The sequence below is a fragment of the Ambystoma mexicanum genome, chromosome 10 (assembly GCF_040938575.1).
Source record: "Ambystoma mexicanum isolate Mex_15411 chromosome 10, UKY_AmexF1_1, whole genome shotgun sequence".
In the NCBI taxonomy this organism is placed as follows: domain Eukaryota; kingdom Metazoa; phylum Chordata; class Amphibia; order Caudata; family Ambystomatidae; genus Ambystoma; species Ambystoma mexicanum.
The window spans coordinates 732,655,972-732,682,237 of record NC_090932.1 but is presented as its reverse complement, the minus strand read 5'-3'; the positions used below and the strand labels follow the sequence as shown (position 1 = coordinate 732,682,237).

The 26,266-nt window shown below is 45.3% G+C and overlaps 1 protein-coding gene across 2 annotated transcripts in view; it reads right to left on the bottom strand.

Moving 5' to 3' along the window:
• RNF13 (ring finger protein 13) overlaps positions 1-26,266 on the bottom strand; it is a 1,183,896-nt gene that overhangs the window by 1,001,829 nt on the left and 155,801 nt on the right. The window contains exons 2-3 of one of the 2 annotated variants that reach the window (XM_069618373.1): positions 22,072-22,185; positions 12,331-12,457 (exon numbers count right to left, since the gene is read on the bottom strand). In XM_069618373.1, coding sequence (XP_069474474.1) covers positions 12,331-12,444 — 114 coding nt within the window. In that variant the 5' untranslated portion in view covers positions 12,445-12,457; positions 22,072-22,185. The remainder of the gene's footprint in view (positions 1-12,330; positions 12,458-22,071; positions 22,186-26,266) is intronic. The other variant, XM_069618372.1, reaches the window with a different exon arrangement.

Here is a 26,266-nt window from a genome sequence, read left to right as displayed (position 1 = left end):
TACATTCCAAAATCATAGAATGCTGCAACCATATGCTGTAAACAATACATAAACCGCATTAAAAACATTTGCGTTGTGCACATTTGAATACAAAACCATGTTGCTCATATTAAGTAAAATCCCCAAAACTAACACTTTTATGAACTAAAACGTCCATAGCCATTTGAAGGCTCTTAAGCGAACCTATGAGTCCATAGCCATTTACACAGGCTCTACTGACATGTGCAATATAGGTGAAAATCCTCAAAATGATTAAAACTATCACACTCATACCACCCATCTTACACTAACAGCAACGATTTATGCACATTAGTGTCCATGTGCCATGGTGCTTGGCACTCGAAACCTGCAATTCCTCAAAAGAATTATGCTAAATACCCTTCAATACAACATATTACCACACTATATTGTCACCGTATCACTTACTCATTTACATAACAGAACAGCGCAGTTTAAGATGCATGTATATCTTCTATAAACACAAACTCATTTGCATCCTCACAGTGCCCCCATTCTACAGATTCACATCACACCCAGGCACTCACCATCCTGCACATGCAAAATGCTCCGTCAGTTTTAAATAGGTATATTAAAGTTCCAAACTACCCAACATTATGGCTGTTACTCTCTGCACAAGCCTATACCTCACCATAATGTCATGACCTAAAAATGTCACCTTATTTGTTGGCCGCTACCTGTCGCCTCACTAACTGAGACAGAGCGGCATGCCAGCATCACAATCCGCCGAAAATGTCTCTTTTGCCAAGCAGAGACCACAACATTTGGCACCGAAACAAACCAGGTCTCTTGGATCCGATTCGTATCATAGGGTTCCCATGTTCTAAGCATTGTTCATTCCTGCCTTAATATAGCTGCACACATATTTTGCTTCCTTCCTTCTAAGACACATGTCTTGCCAAACGTCAGATTCCTTAAAGCACTTTCCCTTTTACATCCTCAGGGCAAACAGCACTTATAATACGAAGCTCTAACAATAGAACATTCTACGCTTCACCATCTCCCCCTGCTGCATGTGTGACATCATCAGTCACTACTGCTCAGCAGGGCTATGCAGAGCTTCATAGGCTAACGGTTGTTCACTTTCCAGGAGACCTCCCCACGAAAGGCTCATAAATTACCAGAGTTTCAGACAGCCAAAAACATGATGTGCACGAGAAGCACAGTACGGTGGAGCTGGAGCTGATCCCTCTGCAATGGGGCCCAATTTCTGTTCCTGCCCCTGCGCTCTGAGGAGCCATGTCAGGGCTTCTCCCTGAAGACTCCCTGGGGCCCAGCTTGCCCACTACTTATGTGCGCCGGTCCCACCAAATATGGGGCTTTAATCCTCCTGCTCCCCCTGCACCCTGGGTGATCGGATTTACAGTTTTTTGGGGGCGGTATTTTCCTTCTCCAGAAGCTTGTCCTTCCTGCATCCCCCGCAGCAGGGTCCTCAGTCCATCAGCTTGTGGCATGTAGGTTACCAAAGACCGACTCGTCGCCATTGTTAAAAAGCAGGTTCCAGGCTCTTTAAGATTTCTTCAGGTAAGTTTATTTCCAAGTTCTTAGTTACATATCCACATGAAGACATAAAGGACCTAAGCTGTGACAACACCGGCTACCATCACCCAGGGCCAGCCAGCTGTAACCGCCTCTACACAGAACACTCACTCAGAATATTCCATCATCCACACAAACATTCCACATGGCATCTCAAGCTACCTCACACCTCAGACAGGCATAATACAACACGCATTCCAACCCCACAACACAGAAACCCTATAGCACAGCTAAAGGAAAACAGAACTTTTTCCATACGAAAGAGACAGAGAAATCTTTGTTGTATCTGCGCCAGACATATTATGTTAAGGCAAATGGGGCAGATAACTTACTGGCCCGACAACTTCGCCAAAAAATAGCTTTTCAAATGATTAAATCCTTAAAAACACTCGATGGGGGAGATGCTAGCGAAACTCTGCGTATAATATTGCTTTTTCATACATTCTATTTGAAACCTTTATAGCTCTGAAGACACAGAAGAACAAGTGCAGGCTCGGTATTTACAGGCAGTTATTCTTCCCCAGATACTGGCAAAAGAACGGGAACCCCTTGAACAAGATATCACCTCACAGGAGGTTATAAAAGTTATAAATTCACTTCCCTTAAACAAATCCCCAGGCCCGGATGGATTCTCTGCCCACTTTTATAAAGCATTTAGGCATCTTCTGGTTCCGAAGCTGACGGCACTATACAACTCTTTTGTGACCTCTGCCGGTATATCATGTTCTATGGAGAAAGCAAAGGTTATTCTGTTTCCTAAACTTGGTAAGGACCCATGCAATTGTGGATCATATCATCCTATTACTCTAATTAATATTGATGCAAAGATTTATTCTAAAATACTTGTAAATAGGCTAGAAGACCCGTGTCCATCTAGAATACACCCTGACCAATCCGGTTTTATAAAAACATGGCAAACTCATGATAATATCCTGGCGTACTTGCCATATACTGGAAATAGTGGAGAAGAAACGCATCCCAGCGATTCTGCTATCTTTAGATTCCGAAAAGGCTTTTGACTGGGTCGAGAGGTCGTTTCTTTTCCAGACGTTGGAAAAGATGGGCTTTGGCCCACGGTATATGGCAAGACTTAGAGTAAATTATAGATTCCCAGTGGCACGAATACTTATTAACAGACATCTATCCCTCCACTATCCCTCCCCTATATCCCTTCAGCGAGGGACGGAACAGAGCTGTCCTATGTCACCTCTGTTATTATCAACGGGCACTGAACCATTTTTAGCGAGGGTTAGACAACAGCCAGACATACAAGGGATACACTTTGGCAGGCTCGACCATAAAATCATAGCTTACGCCGATGACATGCTGCTGGCTGTTTCGGAAGCGGCCAAATCAGTACATATAATAGAACAAGAACTGGGGATGTACGGTAAAGTTGCAGGTTTGAAAATTAACTTAGCAAAATAAGAAATCTTAAATCCATTTTTAACCCAGGCCACTGTCTCTTCACTTTGCACTCATACTCAGTTTGGCTGGGCACAAGGGCAGATCAAACTATTAGGGGTGGTTATAACGTCGGATCTTGCGGGTTTGTTTGAAGCTAATTTTCCCTCACTGCTGAGATCGATTGCGACAAAACTCGGACAATAGGGCCACCTATCGATTTCCTGGCTTGGTCGATTGAATGTTGTAAATAGGACTATCCTACCTAAGGTACTGTTTTTTTTCCAGGCACTCCCACTTAGAATCCCTCCCACCTGGTTTAAACCTTTGCATTAAAAAATCTCACTTTACATTTGCAATAATAAACCACTGAGAGTGGCATATGAAGTTTTAATTACTCCGACTGATAAAGGGGGGCTGGGCTTAATGGATATGCAAAAATTCTACCAAGCGGCACAAGTCTGTATTGTTAGGGATTGGTGGAATGGAGATGGAGAGAAAATGCAGGATGCAAATGGAACGGGCAACGGGGGGCCCTCAAATAGGAGAAACGCTGTGGCTTGCTAAAAAAGATCATCCACCTAATCTTTATAGGATCATAATTCCGAACATATTAGAGGAGGTATGGGATCTTGTGGCCAAAAAAATATAATCTCACGACATTTCCCTCCCCATTTACCCATATTCTTTAACCCTACTTTTAGTCCAGGCTGCGATTCTCTGGCCTTTTTCCAAATGGAAGCAAGCAGGCTGTTAGAAAGTATGTGATATGTTTCTGGGTAGGAAATTTAAGTCATTCTCTCAGTGTAAAATGGATTTTGGTCTCACAGACTTCGAGCACTTCAGTTATCTTCAGGTCAGACATTGGATCCTGGCCCCACCAATATTGCAGGCGGCAATTAGGGAGTTCACTTTTTTCCAGAAATGTGTGTCTACGAACTCTGGCAATAAGGGGATAATATCGAATTTGTACAAAATAATGACCGAGTCGTCCCCCAGGCTTTCCCCCCACTCATCCGCTCGTTACAATTGAGAGAATTTTGGTATAAATTATGAACTCAATGGCATTATAGCCCAGCTCGTCTCCACAAATTTAAATCTACTCTGTCGGACCAATGCTGGAGATAATGAGGGGCGACTGGGGATTGGGGGCATGCGTTGGAGCATTGTCCAGTCCTGGCGGGATACTGGGCAGATACCAATGTAACAATGCAACAGATATTTGAATCACTGCACTCTGGCTCCCTGAAGTCGAAATTAGTTTTGATTCTTGAGCCCAAGTTGCGAAGTATTTCTAAGCAAAAATGTATAATGTATGTGATGTACCAACTGGCTGCTTTATTGGGGGGGGGGGGGGTCCCTCAAAAATGGTAGTCTAAAGATCCACCGTCGATTCAGAGAGGTTTGCTAGACTTTGGAACTTTGTGCATTAGAATGGTCTACATGTAGGATTCAAGGTGAACAACTGAAATTTTCAGGTGAATGGTCAGAGGTGCTTGATTTATTGCAATAAGACTTTAAATCTTCAATATTGTCCTCAACGTTTGCGTGTTCTTGACCTCTCGTGATTATAATTATTTTGTGAATTATGTAAAATGTACCATGTAAAGGGTTTTCTTCTGGGGCACTCGAGCGGGGAGGGGGAGGAGAGTTTGGGCTGTTGTAAAAAAGGTAAAATGCAATAAATATGTTTAAAAAGAAAAAAAGAATAGTGAAAAGCGTTTACATCCACCCCCCAGCCCCACCCAACCTATACCCTCTATTCCCCCACCTACCTTACCTATTCTCTCTACCCCTCTTATCCTTACCCCAACGCTCTCAATTTATTGCTTACCCTCTCACTCGCACCCTTTCTCGCTCAATTTTCCTCTTGCTCATCATGAATGGTACTTTCTATCAATGGTTTTCTCCCTTGATCTATTCCCCTTCTTATGCACACCTGCACACCCCTTATCGCATCCTCCTTTAAAACCTTGCACTCTCCTCCTTGCACCGTGGTGCCACAAATGCATAATGCAAAGAACCACAGGAAACGCCAAAACTATTGGCATTGCCAATGCTTGTTCAATTTATATAGTGGCCATGGAGCATTTAGGATATTTTACCCTCGAGGCTTGCATGCAAGTCTCTGGGAAATACCAACAGTGGACAACTAGAATTATAGCTACGTCACTATAGTCATTTTCTCCAGCATTTGATCTTTCATAGATTAATATGCCTTGAATAGATTACAAAGTAGCAAATACATAAGTAGATAAAAATAGGCTTTTACCTCCCCCACCCCAAATTTCGATATGTCGCCCCATGTGATATCGACACCCAGATAGTAATGCTTCAGAAACATATGCAGAGATCCCCATGGTGATGCCAGACAGATTTCTTGTAGATACTCTTTTGAAAGCAATGTCCAAATGGGATGTTTCATGAGGTTCCATTTGTAATGAACTTACATGGGGGCGCTGCCTTTTCAACCACAGTGAACAGGGGGCAGTCAAATTCTTCTAGCAGTAATAGATGGCAGCCAAATGTATTCTAAAAAACAACGGTCTCGAGTAAATATGCAAAGTTGTGTCGTCCGGTGCATAAGACCATCTATGGGATTCTCTATGAGATTCAAGTTTTACTTAGTCCTGTCACAAAAGGCATTCTCAACTGTCACACGAACCAGCAGAAGAGCCAAAGCCACTATATCTAAAGCAGTGAAAAGACTGATAGGACCTTCCGACTCACAATAAGGCCATGGGCTTGGGCGATGGTGCATGCTTACATCACCTTTAGGATTTTTAATAAGATTTAGTAGTCTTGGACTACAATTCCAGGCAGACACGGTTTGCCATTAGCCTAAAAATGCACCTGCCATAACGAAGTACTCCAAATTCGGGCAGTGCTTCCTGATATTAATAGTTGCAAGAGCATTCAGTGCTGCACAATGGTGTCATTAATGGAGGCCCACCAGAGGTTTTATATTGTCTTTATGGTGGGCGGCCGTCATACAAATGCAATGCAAGATGGGCACAGTATTTTTTGGCCTATGTTGTCTGTCACAGAGAAACGACTTCAAGCGTTCTTTGCTCTATAAATGTCAACGTTTTTTGTCTTCTAATGGTGAAAAAAATAACACTGGGGGGTGGGTATTGGTTGCTAGCCACTGTACTCCATTAGAAAACATATTTCACCCATTAATCATCATGTCATCCTGGATTTCTTTTCTTGTTTCTAGCAGCCTGGGTTTCTAGCTCTTCTTCTGAATTTGCAAGGAGGCGAAATAAAATTGAGCGGATTCTCTATAAAGGGTTTGCAATTTGTACTGATGGTCTGTCTTAGTATGTGCCCCACGCACCCGAATTATCAAGAGGTTGGGGGCAAGCTGGTTTCAATTGGTTTAAAACTTCTCATGAGGAGATTCATTAAGGCTTCCACGGTAGGGTTGTCATTCCTTTAAAGCTGGAAGTCAATAACACGAACCTCATGAACTGCCATAAACGCTATGATGAAACAACTACCTGTATTAGAAAACAGACAGTAAAATGTACAGACAGATTTATTGGCACCGGAAAGCAAGCAAAGTAAAGAGCTGTAACTGGGAAGCAGTGAAGCCCACGATGCATCATGTTTAGATGCGAAAGGGTCCATCAGGCTCTTCCGTAAAGCGTATGGAGGCAAAAAGCATGGGACTAAATAGAGACCGGGATATTGGGTCTTGAGGCGAAGATGCCCGGGCAAGTGACTGCCAAGCGGATAAGTGAAAGAGGTCGAAAGTTCCCACTCTGATAAGGTCTCTGTAAGCAAGGTCACAAGCAGGGGGTAATGAAATGTTGTTAGTAAGTCCACCTAAGGAGCATTAAAAGTTTTGTAGTTCTGGTTCAGAGGTTTAGTTGGCCGAAATGCCAGAGGCGGTAAAAGGATTTTTGGCACCATAGGAGAAAGGCATGTTTGCTGCCCCACACTGCCAACCTCATGTATCCCATTGCATCTCAGCCTTGCCCCCCTAATGGGACTTCACCTTTTGCTGCTCCGAGGCAGGAGTAGGGCAAATCTAGGATATGTGGCATCATTAGAAAAAATGATACCCCTCAGCTCTTCCACAGACGCACACACAGACACCTGGCAAAGCCAGTTTACTTTGCCAATGTGGGTAATTTTAAATGATATACAATAGGCATCTTTAAAGGTTGTGGAAAGGAGAATACGGCTTCCTTTCACAAACGCCACTTGCTCTCTGTGAGCACGACCCGATCTGGATGCGGAACTACTGCTGTGTTTGTTTAGAGTATCTTTGCCCGTTCCACTGGCATCCATTCCGCCTGCACAAAACCGAGTGGCAAGTCAGTTAAACAATTTTACTGGCCCCCATTTCTTTAAAATGAACCATTGCCTACAAATCGTGTTCAAAAGGGCAACCCTGTTATTAATTATTCAGTTTGCTGTGTAAAACCATTAATTATGTTCTGAATGTGGACCATGTCGACACTTCCTTGGCTCAAACGAGTACAGCATTGCAGGAAAAATGCAAACATTATTCACATGCAGAAAACACAGCACGTGCAGCAGACGTGTAAAACGTCCACGACATACAGCGCAGGGTTCCTTCACCAAATCAAAAAGACACGGGAACAGAGGTGGCGAGACAGTGGACGTTTTCCTCACAAAGTGGTGCAGCATGGCAGTCGCTGCAAAACTCCTTAACGTCTAAGTACACGTACAGTATGGACAGGCTTAGTGCAAGCTTCACTCTCAAACAGGTACAGCAGGGCGAGAGCAAGCTTCTCTTACAAAAGGTTCCGCACATGCTTCCTAAGCATCGGCATGGACAACGATAGCTCCCCTCACAACATAGAATGGACAAGGACAGTGCATGTTTCCCTCACATGGCGATAGAGGTAAAGAACGGACAAGTCAAATACATGCTTCCCTAAAAAATAGGTACAACATGGGCAAGGCCAGGTAAAGTTTCCCTCCCAGATGGATAAATACATACAGTACTGGCAGTGCCAGTGCAAACATTGCTCATAATCAGATTTAACATGTGCAGGGTTACTGAACGCTTCCCTCACAAATAGGTACAAGATGGGCGTGGCCAGTGAATGTCACTTGCAAATTAGTACTGGTACAGCTTTCCAGGGCCAGTGCAAGTTTCCATTACAAAATGCACACATATAATTGGCAGGCCAACTGTCTTGTATGGCCTGTGCAACCTTCACTGACAACACACAACACAAACAGGAGCAACACAGGTACAGATATAGCATGTGCAGTGGCCAGTGCAAACTTCCCTTGCACATGGGTACAGATGCAACATGGCTAGGCCCATGCAAACAATCTAAAACTGTGTACAAGCACAGCATGGGCAGTGCCAGTGAATGTTTGATTTGCAAAGAAAAGTTCCAGTATGGGCACTGGCTCCATGCAGCCAAACAGCTTCCATGCATATAAAGTCCTCTGCCTTCAGAAGCCACTCTCCTCCAACCAGCAGCTCTCACCAAAAATCTGGCTGGGGAGTTGGACACGAACAGGGGAGTGCACTGCGCTAGAAAGTCTGCTTGCTACAACCTCTCTCAGCAATATCAGACAGTTCTCCCTGTGTGGAGAGGAAGAGTACGGTGAGGAAAAAGGGGCGGCAAGGACAGATGTTGGACAGACACACACACACACCCCTTAGCTTTGCCAAAATTATCCCATTTGGTTTCTACCAACTTTGTTATTTTGGATATGTGCATGTTCCGTGGGCGGTCTGATTTGTGTAGCCATAGGACTTCGCTCAGGGGGGGGTGCCAACCACAGCCTTGTCCATTTGGGTCCACCTTTTATCTGAGCCGCCTGCAAACCAGTCCCTTACCACCCCATCTGGGCTGCCCAGTAGTCATAGCCCACCTTTGATGACAGGAAGCATCATTGTTCTCAGCACTGTGCAATGGGGCGGGGGATTTGTTTTTACAAATGCAAGGGCTACGGGACTGGGACCGGGAGGGCCTTGATGATGTAGCGGAGCTTGGGAAGTACTACCATTTTGAGAGCATTTATCCAGCCTAGCCAAGAGACCAAAAGAGGTCCCCATAGATGTAACTGTTGTTTAAGGAGTGCGAGCAGGGGTAAGTAGTTCGCCTGATAAAGACCCTGCAGCATCTGTGTGATGGTGACCCCTAGGAGACTAATGCCTCCTTGTACCAACTGGAATTAGGATACCTTTTTAACCTGCTTGAGTCTCTCCCCTTCTACTGAGAGATTCAGAATTTCGGATTTCATTATATTTTGTTTCAGTCCTGCCACAACCCCGAACGTCCCTATTTCCTGTACCACCTCCCGAAGGGATGTTTCTGGGCCTGTGAGGGTAAGGAGCATATCGTCTGCATATGCCATGACCGTGTACATCTCCCTCCCCAAACGGGATTCCCTGTATTGATTGATTAGTCTGTATGGCAGTTCGGAATGGTTGCAAATTGATGGCATATAGGAGCAGAGAGAGGGGGCAGCCCTGTTTGGTCCCTCTTTCCAACTTTATCAGTTGGATTGGCCGCCGTTGATCAAGAGCTGGGCTATTGGGTCCCGGTAGTTAGCACAGATTTTGTTAATGTAGTATGCACCGAAGGCCATCTTCTCCATGGTGTTGAACAGGAAGGACCACTCAACCCTATGACACGCCTTCTCAGCGTCTAGCAAGAGAAGGATGGCGGGATCTCGTTTGCATTGGATTTAGGATTTTCTCTATAATGTGACAGACCCTCTGGATATTGTCATGTGTCAGTCTATTGTGTATAAATCCGGATGGGTCCGGGTGGATAAAATGTGGGGGGAGGGTTTCTAGCCTATTGGCAAGGAGCTTGGTGTAAGGTTTTGCCTCCACGTTTATTAGGGCAATGGGGAGATACGAACCGCATTGTATCGGGTGTTTAGCTGGTTTGGGGAACAATATAATGTTGGCTTCTTCCATCGTGTGGGTGATACGACCGGATTCGCCCAAGGAGTTGAATAATGAGGCCAGCCTTGGTGCCAGTAGCTGTTGGTATGTTTTATTAAATGCTGCTGGGTACCTGTCTGGCCCTGGGGCTTTGTTGAGGTGTAGGCTCCTAATTGCTTGTTCCACTTCCTCTACCGAGATCTCATCCTCTAATGTTGCTTGGTCCTCTATGGTAATTTTGGGGAGTGTAAGTGCATTGAACCATTTTCTCTGGTCAGAATCCGACTTCTGGTTTGCCACAACTTGCACCCCGTAAAACGGGTACTAGCCCTGTGGCTGAGAAGGAGAGGTACCACCACATAAGGATTTTCAGACTGATTTAGGGGCGGCCTGTTCTGCGCATATAGGCCATAAAAACAGACCAATAGTCCTTGGGATTAGAACTGTGTATGATGAGCTCACTAACATGCCCTCTTGTTCATTGCACCAGATCAAGTCTTTGTACCATGTCTTCACTTTGGGAATGGACTCATGCATTTAGTTAACTGCTATCTGATGTTTTACGAGTAGTAAGCTGAAAAATCTGTGCATCTTCTTAGGGAGCACAGGACCATCCCCAAATAAACACATTGCAGGGTTGGACGGAACTCCCTCTTAATTTATTACCGATAACTTGGAGGTGACCTCAGTCCAACATGGTATTCCTTTATTGCATGCCCAGGACTGTTGCGCCACGCTTTGCGCGTCTCGCTCACCGTTGCCCTCACCTGATCACTCTACCTTCTCTGTAAGCAAGGGCTGGGAACGTTACATAGTTGCCCGGGTGTCTTTGGCCCCCATGGATACAGGGATGCCAGAAGCGGGTTGGTTGGTTCCTTCCTCCCTTCCCTTCCCTTCCTTTCTCATTCCCTTCCCTTCCCCCTTCCCCTCCTTCCTTTCCCTCCCTCCCTCCTCTTGTCTTAGAGCTTGGCTCCCTTCTCCTGCTTGTGATTCTCTACCCGCAACGTTCACCTACCTCGTTGGACCTTGGAGGAGGATCTTTGCAAGTTCTTCTGGATACATCTAGTTTGTCTGTACCCTGCTGTTCGCACTGTCCCTGCCGCACGTTATTAAAGGGAGAACTAGACACTGTGGTGCAGGGAGTTTGCTCCCCTCCTGGTCTGGCGTGGTCTTCCCAGATCTGGGAGGGTTGAGGAGGTTTGGGGGTGGGGACGAGTTACTACACCATATTACGCGCCCAAGAGAAGACAAGACAGAGGGACAGCCATTGTGGAAACCCAAGAAATACCAGGTACCCGGCACAAGAGAGACAATCTGTGCCTCAATGACTCGGATAAGTGCTGGGTTTGGTCGGAGCAAAAGTAAATTTTCACTTGTATGAAAGCAGAAATGTAAACTGTATTAGAGTTTTCCAATAGGATATTGCTTGGTCCCTTTAAGTCACAGACCATCCATAAGGTCCAATTTGAAGCAGTTTTGATCTCACATTTGCAATTGGGCAATGGTCGATACCATCAGCAGTTTATACAATGTTGAGACCATATGTCTTGGGTCACCAGGTGACATCAAAAAGGTTACCATGAGACATTCTTTTGGTGTGAAAAGGAATGAAGGAAAGATCTCTGCCAGTTCTCCTTTGTCGTTACCATTATAAGCCACCCCTCACCAAATAGGTCCTCCAGCTAAACTAACACAAGTTTGGCCAGCTATGCAAGTATTCCCTTGATAATAAAACATACAGACCCTTCCAGGCAAGCCCTGAGAAAAAAGTTGATCAGGAGCCGTTAGGCTGCTAAAACAGTACTGCTTAGGACGTTGATCCTCTTGGACTCAGTAAGCTGCATAAGCGGGTAGTCTGTAGCACCCTCGGCACAACGGCCAATGACCGTCCCAGAAACCCAGTGATCATGTGCAAATGAATCACTCGGCTGATCTTTGATGTTTCCTTCCTTGCCATAACACTGTGCATAAAACTAGGTGGTGTTCAGTGAAAAATGTATTCAGATCTTGATCCTAGAACAAAACACACTGAGAAGAAGTGAGTCCAGAGCGCACACAATACACACAAGTGACCAGGGTCCAGACACTCAAGGCAATGAGAAAAAGGGTCAGAACAAGAAAGAAGGCAGCTGTGAGGCATGCATTTGGGGTGCTTAGGTAGGTAGAAAGAACAAAATAAAATTAAGACAGACCCCAAAAAAAGAACACAGGTCTTGCTACACTTTCTGCCCAGTGCAAGTGGAGAAAAGGGACGGCAAGCAAATCCAGAAAGTGTGCTAAGGCGGTGACTGGTATGAGCATTGCCATGCATGCACAATAAAGGCTTTATGTATTTCTTTCTGAAATAACTATTCTGGCGCAATGCTCAGGTCTTGTCACTAGAGGATGGATAGTTCTTAGATGGGACAGGACGTAGTATTTATTTTCATTATTCAATTTACTTTCCACACAACAGAAATAGTTTGTGTACTTACTGCTTTAATATCCCCTTTGACAGGCAGTGGCATGAAGAAAGCCATCAGCTGGATTGTAACGAGTGTGTTGAAATGGTTGGCAGACAGCACACACATCCCCTTTAACAGCAGCATTTTGATTAAACACCTAGCAACATAAAAATACAAAATCAGATGTCACAGGAGAACATTAGTCAATGTTTTGTAGTCCAGTGTTAAGTGAGGAACAAGGTTGATGGCATTCTGAATGGACAGTTTGGAAAGTAGAAATGGACAAAGAATGTTTGGTTTACATGCTCCCAAGCTGCACATGTATACATTTATTAAGTGTGATTTTGTTGTTTATTTTTTATTGTTCACATTCCTTACAGAAATGTCATAGTATAATATATTCATTGATAAAAACATATTATTCTTTTATAAAATACAATTGATCATACAGACAGTTATCCATAGTATAAGTGTTTGCACCCAACATAATATATGTGCATTTAATTATTCGCATAAGAGCTAAGATAAGTGACGCCTGATTTCCCGCCAAAAGGCACCCCGTAAACATTTAATTATTGTAGCGATTAAAATCAAAGACAAACCCTGTGGGGACTCATCAGGTGAGATCTCGAGTTAGCAAGACTTTGTGCGAGAAGCACGCAATGCGAGGAAAAGGCAGGGAAAGAGTCGGAGCGAGGCACCAGATGAAAGCCGGGCCTCGGCGCTCCTCCTGAGTGAGGGAAATCAGCCCCCCTAGACAAGTCTGCCTCATCAACAGATCCCTGGCTAAAGCTGAGCGTAATACCATGACTGAGGGCAGCCTCATGGGAGCTCCAGTTGGCAGGGGATATTAACACACCCATCACATGACGTGCAGTGGAACCAAGTGCATGGGGCAAGAAACTAAACAGTGAGTACAGCCCCTAGCTCCGATCACCTACCCCTTACCCCGTTTGTGTTAGGTGTCACAATAAACACCTTTTTCTACTACGAAAGTGTCCTGCATTCCTTGAGGGCCACTACATAATTGGCGACAAGGACCAGAAAACACCTGAGCAGCAACCATGCACAGTGCCACTCCACCTCCCGCCTTCCTGGAGTCCCCCGCCACGCCTGCAATCCCTTGGCAGCACTGGGTGCCACTGTTTTCCACGTATCTGGAGGCACTGGGAGGAACTGCTTATCTGCCAGCCAGAAAGAAGGCCATGCTACTTAACGCCCTGGTGTCGCACCTTGAAACACTTGTGTATAGGAACGTTATAAATGCCATATCCTATATCACATCATGGGAGTCAAAGGACAACGCATTTTCGCAGGCTTGAAGGCTGTGCCCACCACAGAGGAAGGCGATGATGTCTATAAAGAAGCAGTTCGACGCATAATTAAGAGGTTTTCCAACAAAGAATATGTGGTCCTCCACAGGCTCAAGTTGTATACAAGGAAACAAGAAGGCAACAAATCAAACCAGTCAATGACTACATCACCAGGATGAGAGAACTGGCGGCCTTGTGTGGATTCGGAGACAACGTGGAGCAAGTTATATGTGACATGCTAGTGGTCCACACCAATTCCCGCAAAGGACAGGACAAGTTAATCCAAGAGAAAGAACTGGACCTAGATAAGGTCATACAAATAGCAAGGACCGAAGAGGAGACCTCGAGCAGATGCAGAGAAGTGTACCGTCGCCCGCACCCGAAATGGTGGCTGTGCAATGAAGGGGTGCAGAGGCAGACCGCCGCAAGAAGCTGCCAGAGAGAAAGGACCAAAGTGGAGAGATTCCCCAAAGTGTTACAGATGTGCCAGCACTAAGCACCCGACAAACGATCGAGAATGTCCCGCAAGGAACAAAGAGTGCTCCAAGTGCAGGCGATTTGGTCACGTTGCTGTAGCCTGCACGTGGCGGGAAAAGAATGTCATCCACATTGTCAGAGACAGAGGAACAAGCGATGAGGAAGAACCTGACGATAAGCCAAGGGTAATCATGGTTAACTCATCTCGAGCAAGAAGAGAGAAACCCCATTGCGTAGCGAGTGGATGGAATGGAAACACGTCATGGCCCATTCAGGGTCTGACCTGACCATTCTCCCCATCCTCGGGAGGATAGCTCAGTGGCAACATGCTCGCCTTGGAAGCAAGACGACACAGAGCAACACAGGTTCGATCCCCGGGTCTGCGCTTAGAAACCTCTAGGTATTAAGCGCGTTATAAATAACCTATCATATATCATATATCCAGACATACAAAAACATGATGGGACGCGACTTGGTGGAGATTAGAAGCACCAAGCAAAGCCCCACATTCTTCGGGGGAGCCACCGTAGATCTACTGGGCTACATCAAAGCCAGACTCGAATTCAAGGATAGGTGCACCTCTACTAAAGTCCACATCTTGGCCGAGGGTCCTGCAGTACTGGCATGGGACAACCAGCACAAACTGAGCATTCGGTGTGACCCCAACTCTGCCGGGCAAGTGCTGCTCGTTTCCTCAGGAGGAGCGTCAGATCGGAGAAGTGTATTCCTCATGCTGTTCTCCGAAACACCTGGGGGGAAAAAACGAAGTGCACAAAATCCACCTATAAACCTATTCAGTGCCGGTCAAGCATAAGGTCAGGCCCGTTCCACTGTTGAGACTGTTGAGTCCTTCCGAATGGCTAAGCCCGGTGGTCCTCATAAAGAAGAAATCCTCCAAAGATTTGAGAGTGCAAATATCTACCCAGCCTCAACCTGGAGGTGGTCACGGACAGTTTTCTCTTGCCCAGCATCAACGAACTCATACTGATGATGAAGGAGGCGAAAAAAAAATTCAAAGCTCAATATGCAAGATGCCTATCATCAGATAGATCTGCACAAGGCCTCACGCCCGCTCACAGCATTCATCACGTCATTCAGCACATTTCAATACACACAAATGCCATTTGGGTTGTCATCCACTGCGTCAGCATTTTAAAGAATGAGGAGTTCACTGCTGCACTGCATCAACAACGTGTCATACTTTCAAGACGACATCCTTGTGTACGCCAGAGATGCAGAAACCCATGACAGGGTGCTAGGCGGAGTCTTGGCAAACTACAAAGTGCAGGAGTTCACCTTCGCCATGAGAAATGCATAATTGGAGCTTGTGAAGTAGAATACCTGTGTTATCGCATCTCAAAGGAAGGATTGAGCCCCAAGAAAAACCTGCACCAAGCCATAGTTGACGTCCTGCCCCCGACTTCAAAGGATGAGCTCTGGTCATTCCTGGGTCTAGCAGAGTATTACTCGAAATTCGTTCCCAGATTTTCCAAAACCACATCTCCCTTGAGAGAGCTCTTGAGGAAAGGTGCAGAGTACATGTGGTAATCACAACAAGTCGAGGCCTTCGCCGAAATGAAGAAGAGAATCCTACATGCACCGTGTCGCAAACCGTTCAATCCCAAATGGGAAACGTACATAACGACAGACGCCAGTGCGTATGGCTTGGGCTCCACGCTCACCCAAAAAAGGGAGAAACTGAAAATATTGTTGCCTTCGCGTTGAAAGCACTGTCCGCCTCAGAGAAAAACTACTCTACGGTCGAGATGGAGATGCTGGCATGCTCCTGTACCGTGGAGTACTTCAGGTCGTACATTTGGGGAACCAAATTCCACCTGGTCACCGACCACAAACCCCTGGTGCACATGTTGAGCCCTGGCATCACAAAAACGGGGACCCCACGCCTAGCAAGAATTGCTGCCAAACTGCAGGAGTACACATACAAAATTATCTACATTGCGGGCTGGAAGAACGCTCAAGCGGACTGCATGTCCAGGTTACTGGATCTAAGTACCCCAGGCACCACGTTCCTTGAAGACGAATGCATTGTGTCATCCATTGGCGACCTAAGCAACAAAGAATTTATGACAATGGGCAAGTTTCATTGGCAGGAGGAAATGATAGATGATGATGCCCTAGGCCAAGTAGCAGAATGTGCCCGCAAATGTTGGCCCAATGAGAGAGCAATCCCGGAAGGTCTGCGACCGTATTTTAAAGTCAGCAATGAGATCACAGAAATGGAGAGTCTAGTAATGAGAGGCGACCAAGTAATTCCTCCAAGAGGCATCCGCAAAGTGGTATTGTGTAGAGTGCATGCAGGTCATCAGGGCAGCAATAGGACACGACACGGAGTACGTGACGCGTATTGGTGGCCTGGAATGGACCAAGAAGTAAGGGCAATGATTGAAAGATGCCATGAAGGCGCAAAACTCAATGACAAACGGCTAAAAGTGAGGCAAGCTCCCATGATACCCACAGAAATCCCACCCAGTGTTTGGCAAAAAATAGGGCTAGATTTTATTGGCCTGTTGGACGGCATGTCGAGCGACAACAAGTACGGGGTAGTCATGGTAGACTATCTCTCTAAGTGGGTCCAAATTGAATTTGTGCTGGACATCACCACGGGCACAGTCATAGAAGTACTCCGCTCCGTCTTTCAAAGAGAAGGACTCCCCAAAGAAATTGTGACAGACAATGGAGTGCAACAAGCTTCCAGAGAGATGGAAAGCTTTCTCTAGAAGCACAATATCCGGCAATTGAGAGCAAGCCTGTATCACCCACAGGCCAATGGGCAGGTAGAGAGGGCAAACCAATTCATTAAAGGAGCCTTACAATTGGCATACGCATCAGGCATAAATCCCTGCAAAATCGTCAAAGAGGCTGTGGCAGCGCATCGCCTGACGCCAAATGTCATCACAGAAGTATCTCCGTTTCAGATGTTGAGAGGGAGAAGGGCTGCATCCACTATGGTACCACTGTGGCTACACAAAGTCAGAGGGGACGACGACATTGACATGGGCGACATTGTGTTCAGATTATAAAAGAGCAAGGAGATCATGAAATCTCAGGGCGACAAACGCAGAGCAACATATCGCATGGAGGTCAATGAAGGGGACTTGGTGAAGATGCACTTGCCCCACAAAGACACTGCAACTGGCTCCAAATACAGCAAGGCCATAGAAGTCACACGGAAAGGTACCAACTATGTCTAAACCAGTGACGGGAGAAAGTTGAACCTGGAAAGGGTGGCCATGTACAAGAAAAGGGCGTCCACAACCCACCCTTCTGTGGGAGTAGGAGATGGCCATGACCCATGGGAGTTATCCAACAGCCCCCAATAAGAGATGGAGGTCAGCGAAGAAGGACACCAAAATGAACATGCACCAATGTGCTCCACAGCCAGGTCTAGAGAACCACACCAGAAAGCAACCTCAGCAGAAAAAAAAACCTAGGTGATACATCCCGCATAACCACTCAATCCGCCAAAGCAGCCACTGATCAGAACCGGACCCAACGGGAAAGGAGGAAGCCAACCAGATTCACAGACTTCGTCATGGATTATATATTAACCCACCGCTTTCCATCCATCTATATGCATGAATCTGTATTTCATGCTGTAACCATCTCTATATGTCAAGTATGATTACTGAAATTAGTTTGTACATTTTTAATCCGCACTGATGGTGGTTAGCAAATAACTACTTAGCTATGCATACTTATCAGGTGTTTGGTACTAGGTGCACAGGATACTGTTGAAATAGGATGCAAAGTCCTACCAGTGAAATTATGTAACCAACTGACAGACTTGCAGAAGTTGTTGTTTTATGCTCAAGATGCAAAAGCCTGTTTTCCTGATGTGTACTCCAATTATGTTTATTTCAGAAACCAAATAGCCCACTTTGACCAAAACACAGCCCCCACACTATTAATTTGGCTTTTTTCCAGGCATTGCCCTATTGAAGCATAGGGAAATCTGAGCCTGTCTTTGAAAGAATACATATACGTTGTGGGACCAGGCGCATTGTTACCGTTAAAATTGAACATTTTCATATGTGGGATACTTGAAATATTTTGTTTTTCACTGCACAGCTTGCCATTAATATTCTTCATTTTTGTGGCATGTGTTCCCAAAAACAAAACCCACTCTGACACGCTGGATGAAGGATCGCATTGTTATTTGTCCCTGAATCCACCACACTAACAATTTGAAGGACAAAATGTGTCGAATATCCACAAAGAATTGATAAGATCCACCATATTGAAAGCTTACGTAGGAACGTTACGTTTCTATTACTGAGATCTGTCTTTCAAAGCGGTTGGTCATCCGTCACATAGGGAGAAATAAAAACGCAAGACGCATGTAGGACAATTAAAAAAAAATATTTATCTATGTGAGGATGGCAACTGTGTTGTATGCAGAAAAAAAAGGGTAAAAAAGTTGTTGGCAGGGCCTGGGCATGTGCATGCATGCCTCTAGCATCCAACTCTGTTATTACTGATAACTCCTTATATTTGTGCTGCCCCTCTGGGCCAAGGGCATGTAGCAAGAGTAAATTCTTGTTTTCAGTAGTGAGACTTTCTTGCGCAACTGTCTTGATGTAATTATGCCAATATTCACTCCATTTCGGTCAGCGAACTGCTGGTTGGCCTGCATTAGGGAGTAAACGTTCTAGGGGGTGCACCGTTATTCCTTGCATAGCCATGTTTTGTTGTGGTTATTGCTTTTAACCTTCTCTCTTTAACTTATAGATTATTTTCCCAAAGACCACGGCTTGGCTTTTAAAATTCTTCCTAGTGTTTGTAAACTCAACCACTGTGAAAGAGAAGATCAGATCGTTTTAAACCAATTTTTATTTCTTTTTTCCCCACTGAGATGAGAAAGATCACTATTCCGTTCTCAATACGATTGGTGTAGCACGTCCTGCGAGGTTGATATGGCCTTTCCTCCAACTTCGGTCCTTGATTGGAGCGTGCGCACGCTTCTGTGCAGTCTTAACGCGCAGGCTCCACGCGCTTTAAGCTCCTTGTGCTTTCCACAATAAAATAAGGCGTTATGTAACTTAACCCTCAACATGCGCTACGTACCAGGGGGTGTGCTGACAGCAATGTGCCCTTCATTAGACTGCCTTGCTTTGCCACAGCGGTGGGGGCAGTCTTCCTGTAAGGTCGCTGACCCAGGTCGGATGCCTGCCTAGCGTGGGTCTTCTCCACTGGCCCTCATCACCCAGAATAATGTACCCAGTAAGCACTCGAACACGACAAGCAGTGGTACAAATACTTTTATTGCCAACAGGACAGCACAGTTAACACACCAATCCCCCTCAGCCTCTCCTAACCATCTGCCTCCCCCAAAGTTCCCAGTTCCATATTTTTAATTCTACACTTGCAGACAATGCGAGTGTTACAACAATACAACAAATACCCTGGGAGAAGGGGAAGCCCAGAAGATATTTCATATCAGAACAAGAGGATGTCAGAAGGAATGGACATTGTGAATCAGGAAATATACCAGAGAACCAAATAACTAAGTCAGTGGGACAAAGCAAGTTGAGTTCTACTTCACCCATACAGAAAAGACACCTGAAGAAGAGTCTCCTTCTAGGATACACTGGCGGCAGTAACAAAGAATATCTATCTTGGAGAAGAAACCTAAAAAGGGGCTATCAAGGAGAAAAAAATAGGATACAGGACGTAACAAAAGAGTTACAGAGACTAATAAAAGCAGTCAAAAGAGAATATCTGAGAATTCCATATCAGTAAACAAGTCTTCAGATTGCTATTAAAAATGCTTGCAATGAGAATGGAGCCATTCTCCTCATATATGTTAGCTTTCCTAGTGGGAGGGTCAGATTAGGATAGTGTTGGACTACAGACTATTTTCTTTCGACATTCACGACTGACAAACAAGCACCTTGATTAGAAATATATGCAGGGACCACCCATAGAGATAGGGAAATATAGGTATTTTTTCTTTATTTAATAAAAATTCACAAAACATGTCCTCACAGAGTCTGCGTCCTCCTTCTGGCTTGCCACAGTCTGTAGTAACGAAGTACTCGATTCCCCTCTGCAGAGTTGAACATGGATTTAAACACTGGGTTGACTGCCACGGAGCAGACACACCATCTTTTGCTCCTCTTAGTGGTTCATCAAAATGAGACCAATGACTGGGAAAGCATGGAGGGACAATTGACACTTGAGAAACTATTACTAAAAAAGGCCAATATTTGAATTTAGGAAGTGTTTCTTTGTTTAAATAGTGAATGATATATTATAAATGTTAAAGTATTTGTGGAAAACATCTCACTGCAACTTTATGCCACCATTGACAAGGGAACAACCACCAATGAAATGCTGGGGGCGGGGAACCAATACTGCCAGATGTATGATAGGATATGGGATTTATAACGTGCCTATACACAAGTGTTTCAAGGCGCGGATTGCAGCAGTAAAGCAGTTTAGCAGCAGTCTTTGTAAAATTACTGCATAGTCACCACTGAAAAGGAAATTAGCTGTGTACAGTGGCAATATGCTTGCAGCCTGCAGGAATGACTAAAGGATTGGTCACCCGCCTGAAGGATGAATTCAAAGAAGACTGCCTTTCACTGTGCAATAGAGGGGGGCAGAGGAATTGCCATGCCTCATGGACCGTCACCTGAACGTTTGACAGGCTCTAGGAGTTTTCCTATGGATCATTTGTTCATTGTTTGGGACGGGGACTGGAGATTTGCTTTGGACAAACTACAATTCATCGATTTAGGAGGATGAATTTCAGGCTACACTTCACTTGTTAGATTCTAGCCATTGTCTCACTCATAGGAAGGTTGGGCAACATTGGTTTACCCATTGAAATAATTTGTTCATGACAATTACCTGGTCCTAGGAACAGGCTTTGGCCTATTACCTAAAGGATGGGTGGCTTTAAATATTCCTAGAGGGATAGGGAATCTGTCCCCTACAAAGGGCGATTCTGTTAATTTGCTCAGTGACAAGTGTTTTTGGGATTCAACCATGACTAAGCGCCTGCCAACTGTAGCAAGGATGACTCTGGGTTAGTCGCCCATGGAAAAAACATGCTTCCTGCAAAAAGATTGGGCTCTGGGGAGACAGAGCCCATGTCAATAAAATGTGAACCTTCGCCAATAAGGGCTATACAAACATGTTACTCTTCTGTTGGAAGAATGGGCTCTGACGATTAGCAAAGGGGTGGCAAGCCAGTAATCTACAGGAAGGATTGCTTCTAAGGAATGGCACGTGTTACTTTAGGCAGTGCTTTGGAGATTGTTTCAGAGCCAGATAAAATGTGACAGCTTCTGGGGATTTAGAGTGATCAAGAACCTGTGAGAAAAACTGGGAGAGTGCCTGTAAGCTTAATAACTCAAGCTCAGCGCCCACAACACCAAATTCAATCAATCATAGGCAGAAAAGAGGTCAAACATCTCCTCAAAGTATCACTAGCTTACACTTGGGTAGAGTAGACTAAACTTAAAACTTCTCCCTGCTGGATGTGCCAGGGGATAACAACCCACAATTACAAGCAATTAAGAAACACAATTTCAAAAAAACATATGAATCAGAGAATACATTCTGTCACCTGTAGGAAGGATACATTCTGGGTTCCTTCCAGGGATCCCAAACATGTTACTCTTCAACCAAGGTCAGACAATAGGTCACCTGTGGGAAGGCAATTGCAGAGTGGGCCAGGGTTATAAAACGAGTCAACTATAGCAAAGGTGAGTTTTATGGGTTCACACAGATGGGGAAACTGTTGACCCTAGGAAGAATGGGTTAATGCAGGAGTGGAGAATCGGACATCTCTAAAAAGAAAGTGTCTGGGCATTCCCTCCAGAGAGTGGGACTTTTGCCTGTAAGATTGATGGTCGTCCGAGGATTCACTCGCAGAAAATAGATTTGGTCATGTGCAGAAAGGATGGGTTCTGCATTTAAGCCTTTAAGATAGCTTGGCAAGTTAAGTGCTCACCTCAGACTTTTGTATTTAGCCAAGAAGACACAGGTTTGAAGCCCAGCAAGGCCAACTCAGCGGTTTAACAGTTTGATGTCTTTAAATTGAGTACCATTCCATGCCAAGTAACACCTAGTGGCAGAAAAAAAACAGTCAAAACTGTACTGATATCTGCAATTAGCACACCAGTACATAGCCTCCCATCTCTCAGGCTGGATAGTTCAGAGTACAGTTAAAAGGGATAAAAAACGGCTCCCACTCGAGGACACCATAGGCTGAAGTAGTTAGCCTAGAGACACAGCCTGTCAATGGCAGTGCACAATGGGCTCAGTGGATCAGAGCAGATATACAAAGATGTTCACCTCAAACAGTGGATAGTTCCAAGGGACAAAAGTTCTAACAAAGAAACAAACGATTTGAGGGTCTTTGCACTGTACATAGGAACATCGGGTCTGTTAATATCTCAGACTTAATGGGTTTAGGAAACTGGCACGAGATCCAGATCAACACCACCCTTAATGAAGGCTGAACGCATTTATGGGATTGCATAGGTATGCCCCACTAAACACCCATTTGAAAGGTTCATGGCAGGGATTGACTAGTTACACGCTTGCTGGTCTGTTGCTGGAGTCTTCACATTGAGGTAATTGAGTTACCTTGATCACCCTTTCTTTGATCTGTCTCTAAAGGGGTGAACTCAGAATGATTTTGAAGCACAGGTCAATGCAGTACCTAGCTTATTGCTACAAACCCTGCTCTAACTTTCTGTATTGCCTATCCAGTCCATGGTCGCTCTCTGGAATGAACTCATCTAAAAGGCAAGGTGCTCACTTTGTTTCCCCATATATCCCTTTGTATCAACCCAAATCCCATTAATGGGACACCTCCCTCAACCCCCTTCGCTCTCTCCATTAGTCCTACTCGGCTCTCTGCCCACCCTTTCCAATGACCTCCCCTCCATGATCCATCAGCATCACTCATGCATTTCCACGGTTCAATCTAGATGAGCGGTTGGGTTCTTCTTACTGCAGCACTTTATTATCCTGTCTTGCTTTGTGAGCGCAGCTCTGACTGGGGTGGAGAACCGTTTCCAAGCTATGGGGGTGGAGAGACCCTGGGAGAAACACAGATGAAGTGAAAAGAAAACAAATCATACCGCAGAGAAGAGCACACTCACCTGTGTCAGGTGGAGGAAGCTGCTCTGCTCAGTCAGTGCTTTGTAGAGTTCAGAATTTAGGAAGTGTTTCTTTCAGTGCAAAGTTGTTGGCAGGGCCTGGGCAGGCTGTGTCTCTGGCCAATCACTCACTCACAATCTCTCTCTCCTTGGAAAAGAGACAGTAAGCTGCAGCAGTGATGGCTCAAGAAGGCAAACAGTAATCGGGCGTCAAATATAGGGAGAAGCACATTGAAAGAAAGATGAGGAAATGTGGACAGTCTCATCATTTACACAAAACAAAAAGAGGTGATGGCTGGAAGGTTTGAAATTAATCCTCTGGCATTGCTCTGGGCAACTCTCCAGACCATCGTTCTTCACCTGCCAAGCCATTACAAAAGGGGAAAGACCATAAGCAAATCAGGCTTGGTCCCACCCCAAAAGAGGCAGTCCAGCCCAGACTGCTTGGTCACATCCCTTCTGCACGCGACTACAAGCATCCCAAATGTTTCAGCCTTGTTGGGCCTCATCAGTGAGAAGTAGCTTGGGTCTCTAGACCCAGCATGCACAGGACCAACGTCTGGGCACCCCCGTCCCACTCTTGGTGACTTACGCAAAACAAAAGAAGTGAGTATTGGAAGGTTTGGAATTATTCCTAACCTCTGGCATTGCTCTAGCAACCCTCCAAACCATTGTTCTTCACCTGCCAAGCCATTACAAAAGGGGAAAGACCATATGCAATTCAGGTCTCATCATCATGACAGTGTTGTAACTGAGTACGGAGCCAATCAGCACAAGACTCCAACTAAGATTAAAGTCGGTCAGTGGCATAACACAAAATGGAGGCATCACACTGTGAGCAGTGCCAAGGGGGTCCCCCAAGGCATGCCATGCCACAGGCTCCAAGGACGGCCTGGAATAATGTGTGTGGAGAATGCACCCGATGATCATGCTACTGCAGGAGCAAGTGACACATTGCACTATGCGTAAGATGCAAGTATGTTTTTTAATCAAACTTTCAATTTTTCATTTAGGGTAGAAGCAAGGGTCTGGGGTGGTAATTGGCCCTTGGGGCCCAAACATCATAGCTGCCATTGTGCACTGCCATTAACATTATAATGCAGAGGCAGCTTTTGGTGCCTGGGTGGTGGACGGCTCCCGAGGAGACAATAGCATTTTAAATGAGTCAAGGTCAGTGGCAGCAGGTTATTTTTTTTTATTTTTTTAGAGAAATGGCATGAACATAGTCCACAAATTAGAACGAGATTCAGGGGGAGGTTTTGTGGGAGGAATTTCCACCCCCTCCGAAAATATTTGTTTTTTTTGCCAAAATCTTTTTATTGAAACATTGAGCAGACATTAATTCATCGAAAATCGCTGCAAATTGTAACATTAATTAATCTCGTGAGCAGCATGTCTACATTTCATTTAACAACTTTGCAACTCATAATATCTCAGCTTCATCGGCATGCTCATGGAAAGACTAAAATTCAACATTCATCACTGCAATTGCAAAATTAATTAGTCTCTTAAACAACACATCAACATTTCATTTTAACACCTTTGTTATTTGTCTAGTAAGTATGATTTCATCAACATCTTCCAGGAAGAATATAACACAATATACGATCCTAAAGCGCTCTTAAATGATTAAATGAGGAGAGAAGGAAAGACGAAAATAAATAAACTCACCAAAGCTAATTCGTGACCTTGCCCTCTAGGAAGATATATCTCCCCCAGGCCGGGTTTCAGTCTAGCGCGGGTACATCAACCACATCGGAAGCGTTATCAAGGCTGAAGGAGGTACTTAACCAATCTAGGCTGAAAAAACATGTGTTCGTTCTCTGCCACATGATCCAGGAATGGGCCCCTGATGCGAGAGAATTTGGATGTCCGACCTTCTATCGCGGCTGTTATTTTGTCCACTCCAAGAAGTTCCCAAGCCTTCACCCACCAATACGCTATGTGGGGGCCCTCTACTTCTTTCCAAAATCGGGCTTGTGTAAGGAGGGCCGCCATAAGTAGTTGAGTAATCAGGTTAGCTCTCGGACCAGACCGTGGGTACGACCCGTCATCTTGTGCGTCATCTAGTAGCATTATGAAAGGATCCATATGGAGCAGGGTTCCACATATATCTTTGATCTTCAACCTGATTTCTAGCCAGTAGGATTGGATGATTGGGCAATGCCACCACAGGTGACCCAGGTCTCCTCTCCCTCCACAGCCGTGCCAACATGAGTCTGACTAGTCTGAATTTATCGCATGTAACTTCTGCGGAGAGAAATACCACTGGTAGCAGATCTTAAGTGCACATTCCCTAACTGTTGTGCATCTGGAGGACCTATGAGCTCTGTCCCAAATTCTCTGCCATGATTCCCGAGGTACCTCAATCCCCAGTTCCCTCTCCCATGCCAACATATAAGGAAGTGTCTCATCTTCCGGAACGCCAGAAGGCGATAGCAAGTCGCTATTCTGCGAGTACTCTGCCCTTCCGAGACCGTTATTTCCAGTCCCATCGGGGGTCTAGTGGCAGCATTTTTGACGGTCGGGTTAGTGATCCAATGCCGAAGCTGTATATACCTAAATTTCTCGGTCTCCGAGAGGTTACATTTCTCCTTACATTGGCCAAAGGTCAGCGGAATACTGTCTGCATAGAGTTCTTGCAGTCTCAGGGGACCTTCCCTTGACCAGAGCTGGTATGAGCTGGGCTGAAGCCCCGGGGTGAAGGCTGGGTTCTGTGTGACCAGGGAAAGGGGATCTAATCCCGAGGAGAATTTCCAAAGCGCACAATACCTATCCCTGCAACGAAGAGTGAACCTCGTGGTTGGGAGGAGGGGTCTCTGGGAGACGCGTGCCTTGCGGGGAAGGAATGGGAGGTGAGAGAGAGGTACCCAAGAGAAAAACTGTTCAATATCTTGCCATTTGGGGGATAAATTGTGTTAGTCCAGCTCAGGATGGGGGCAATTTGGGCTGCTCAGTAGTATCTTGAGATGGAAGGGAGACCAAGGCCTCCCAACTGCCTACCCCCAGTGAGGAGCTTACGCTGAATTCTAGGTGTTT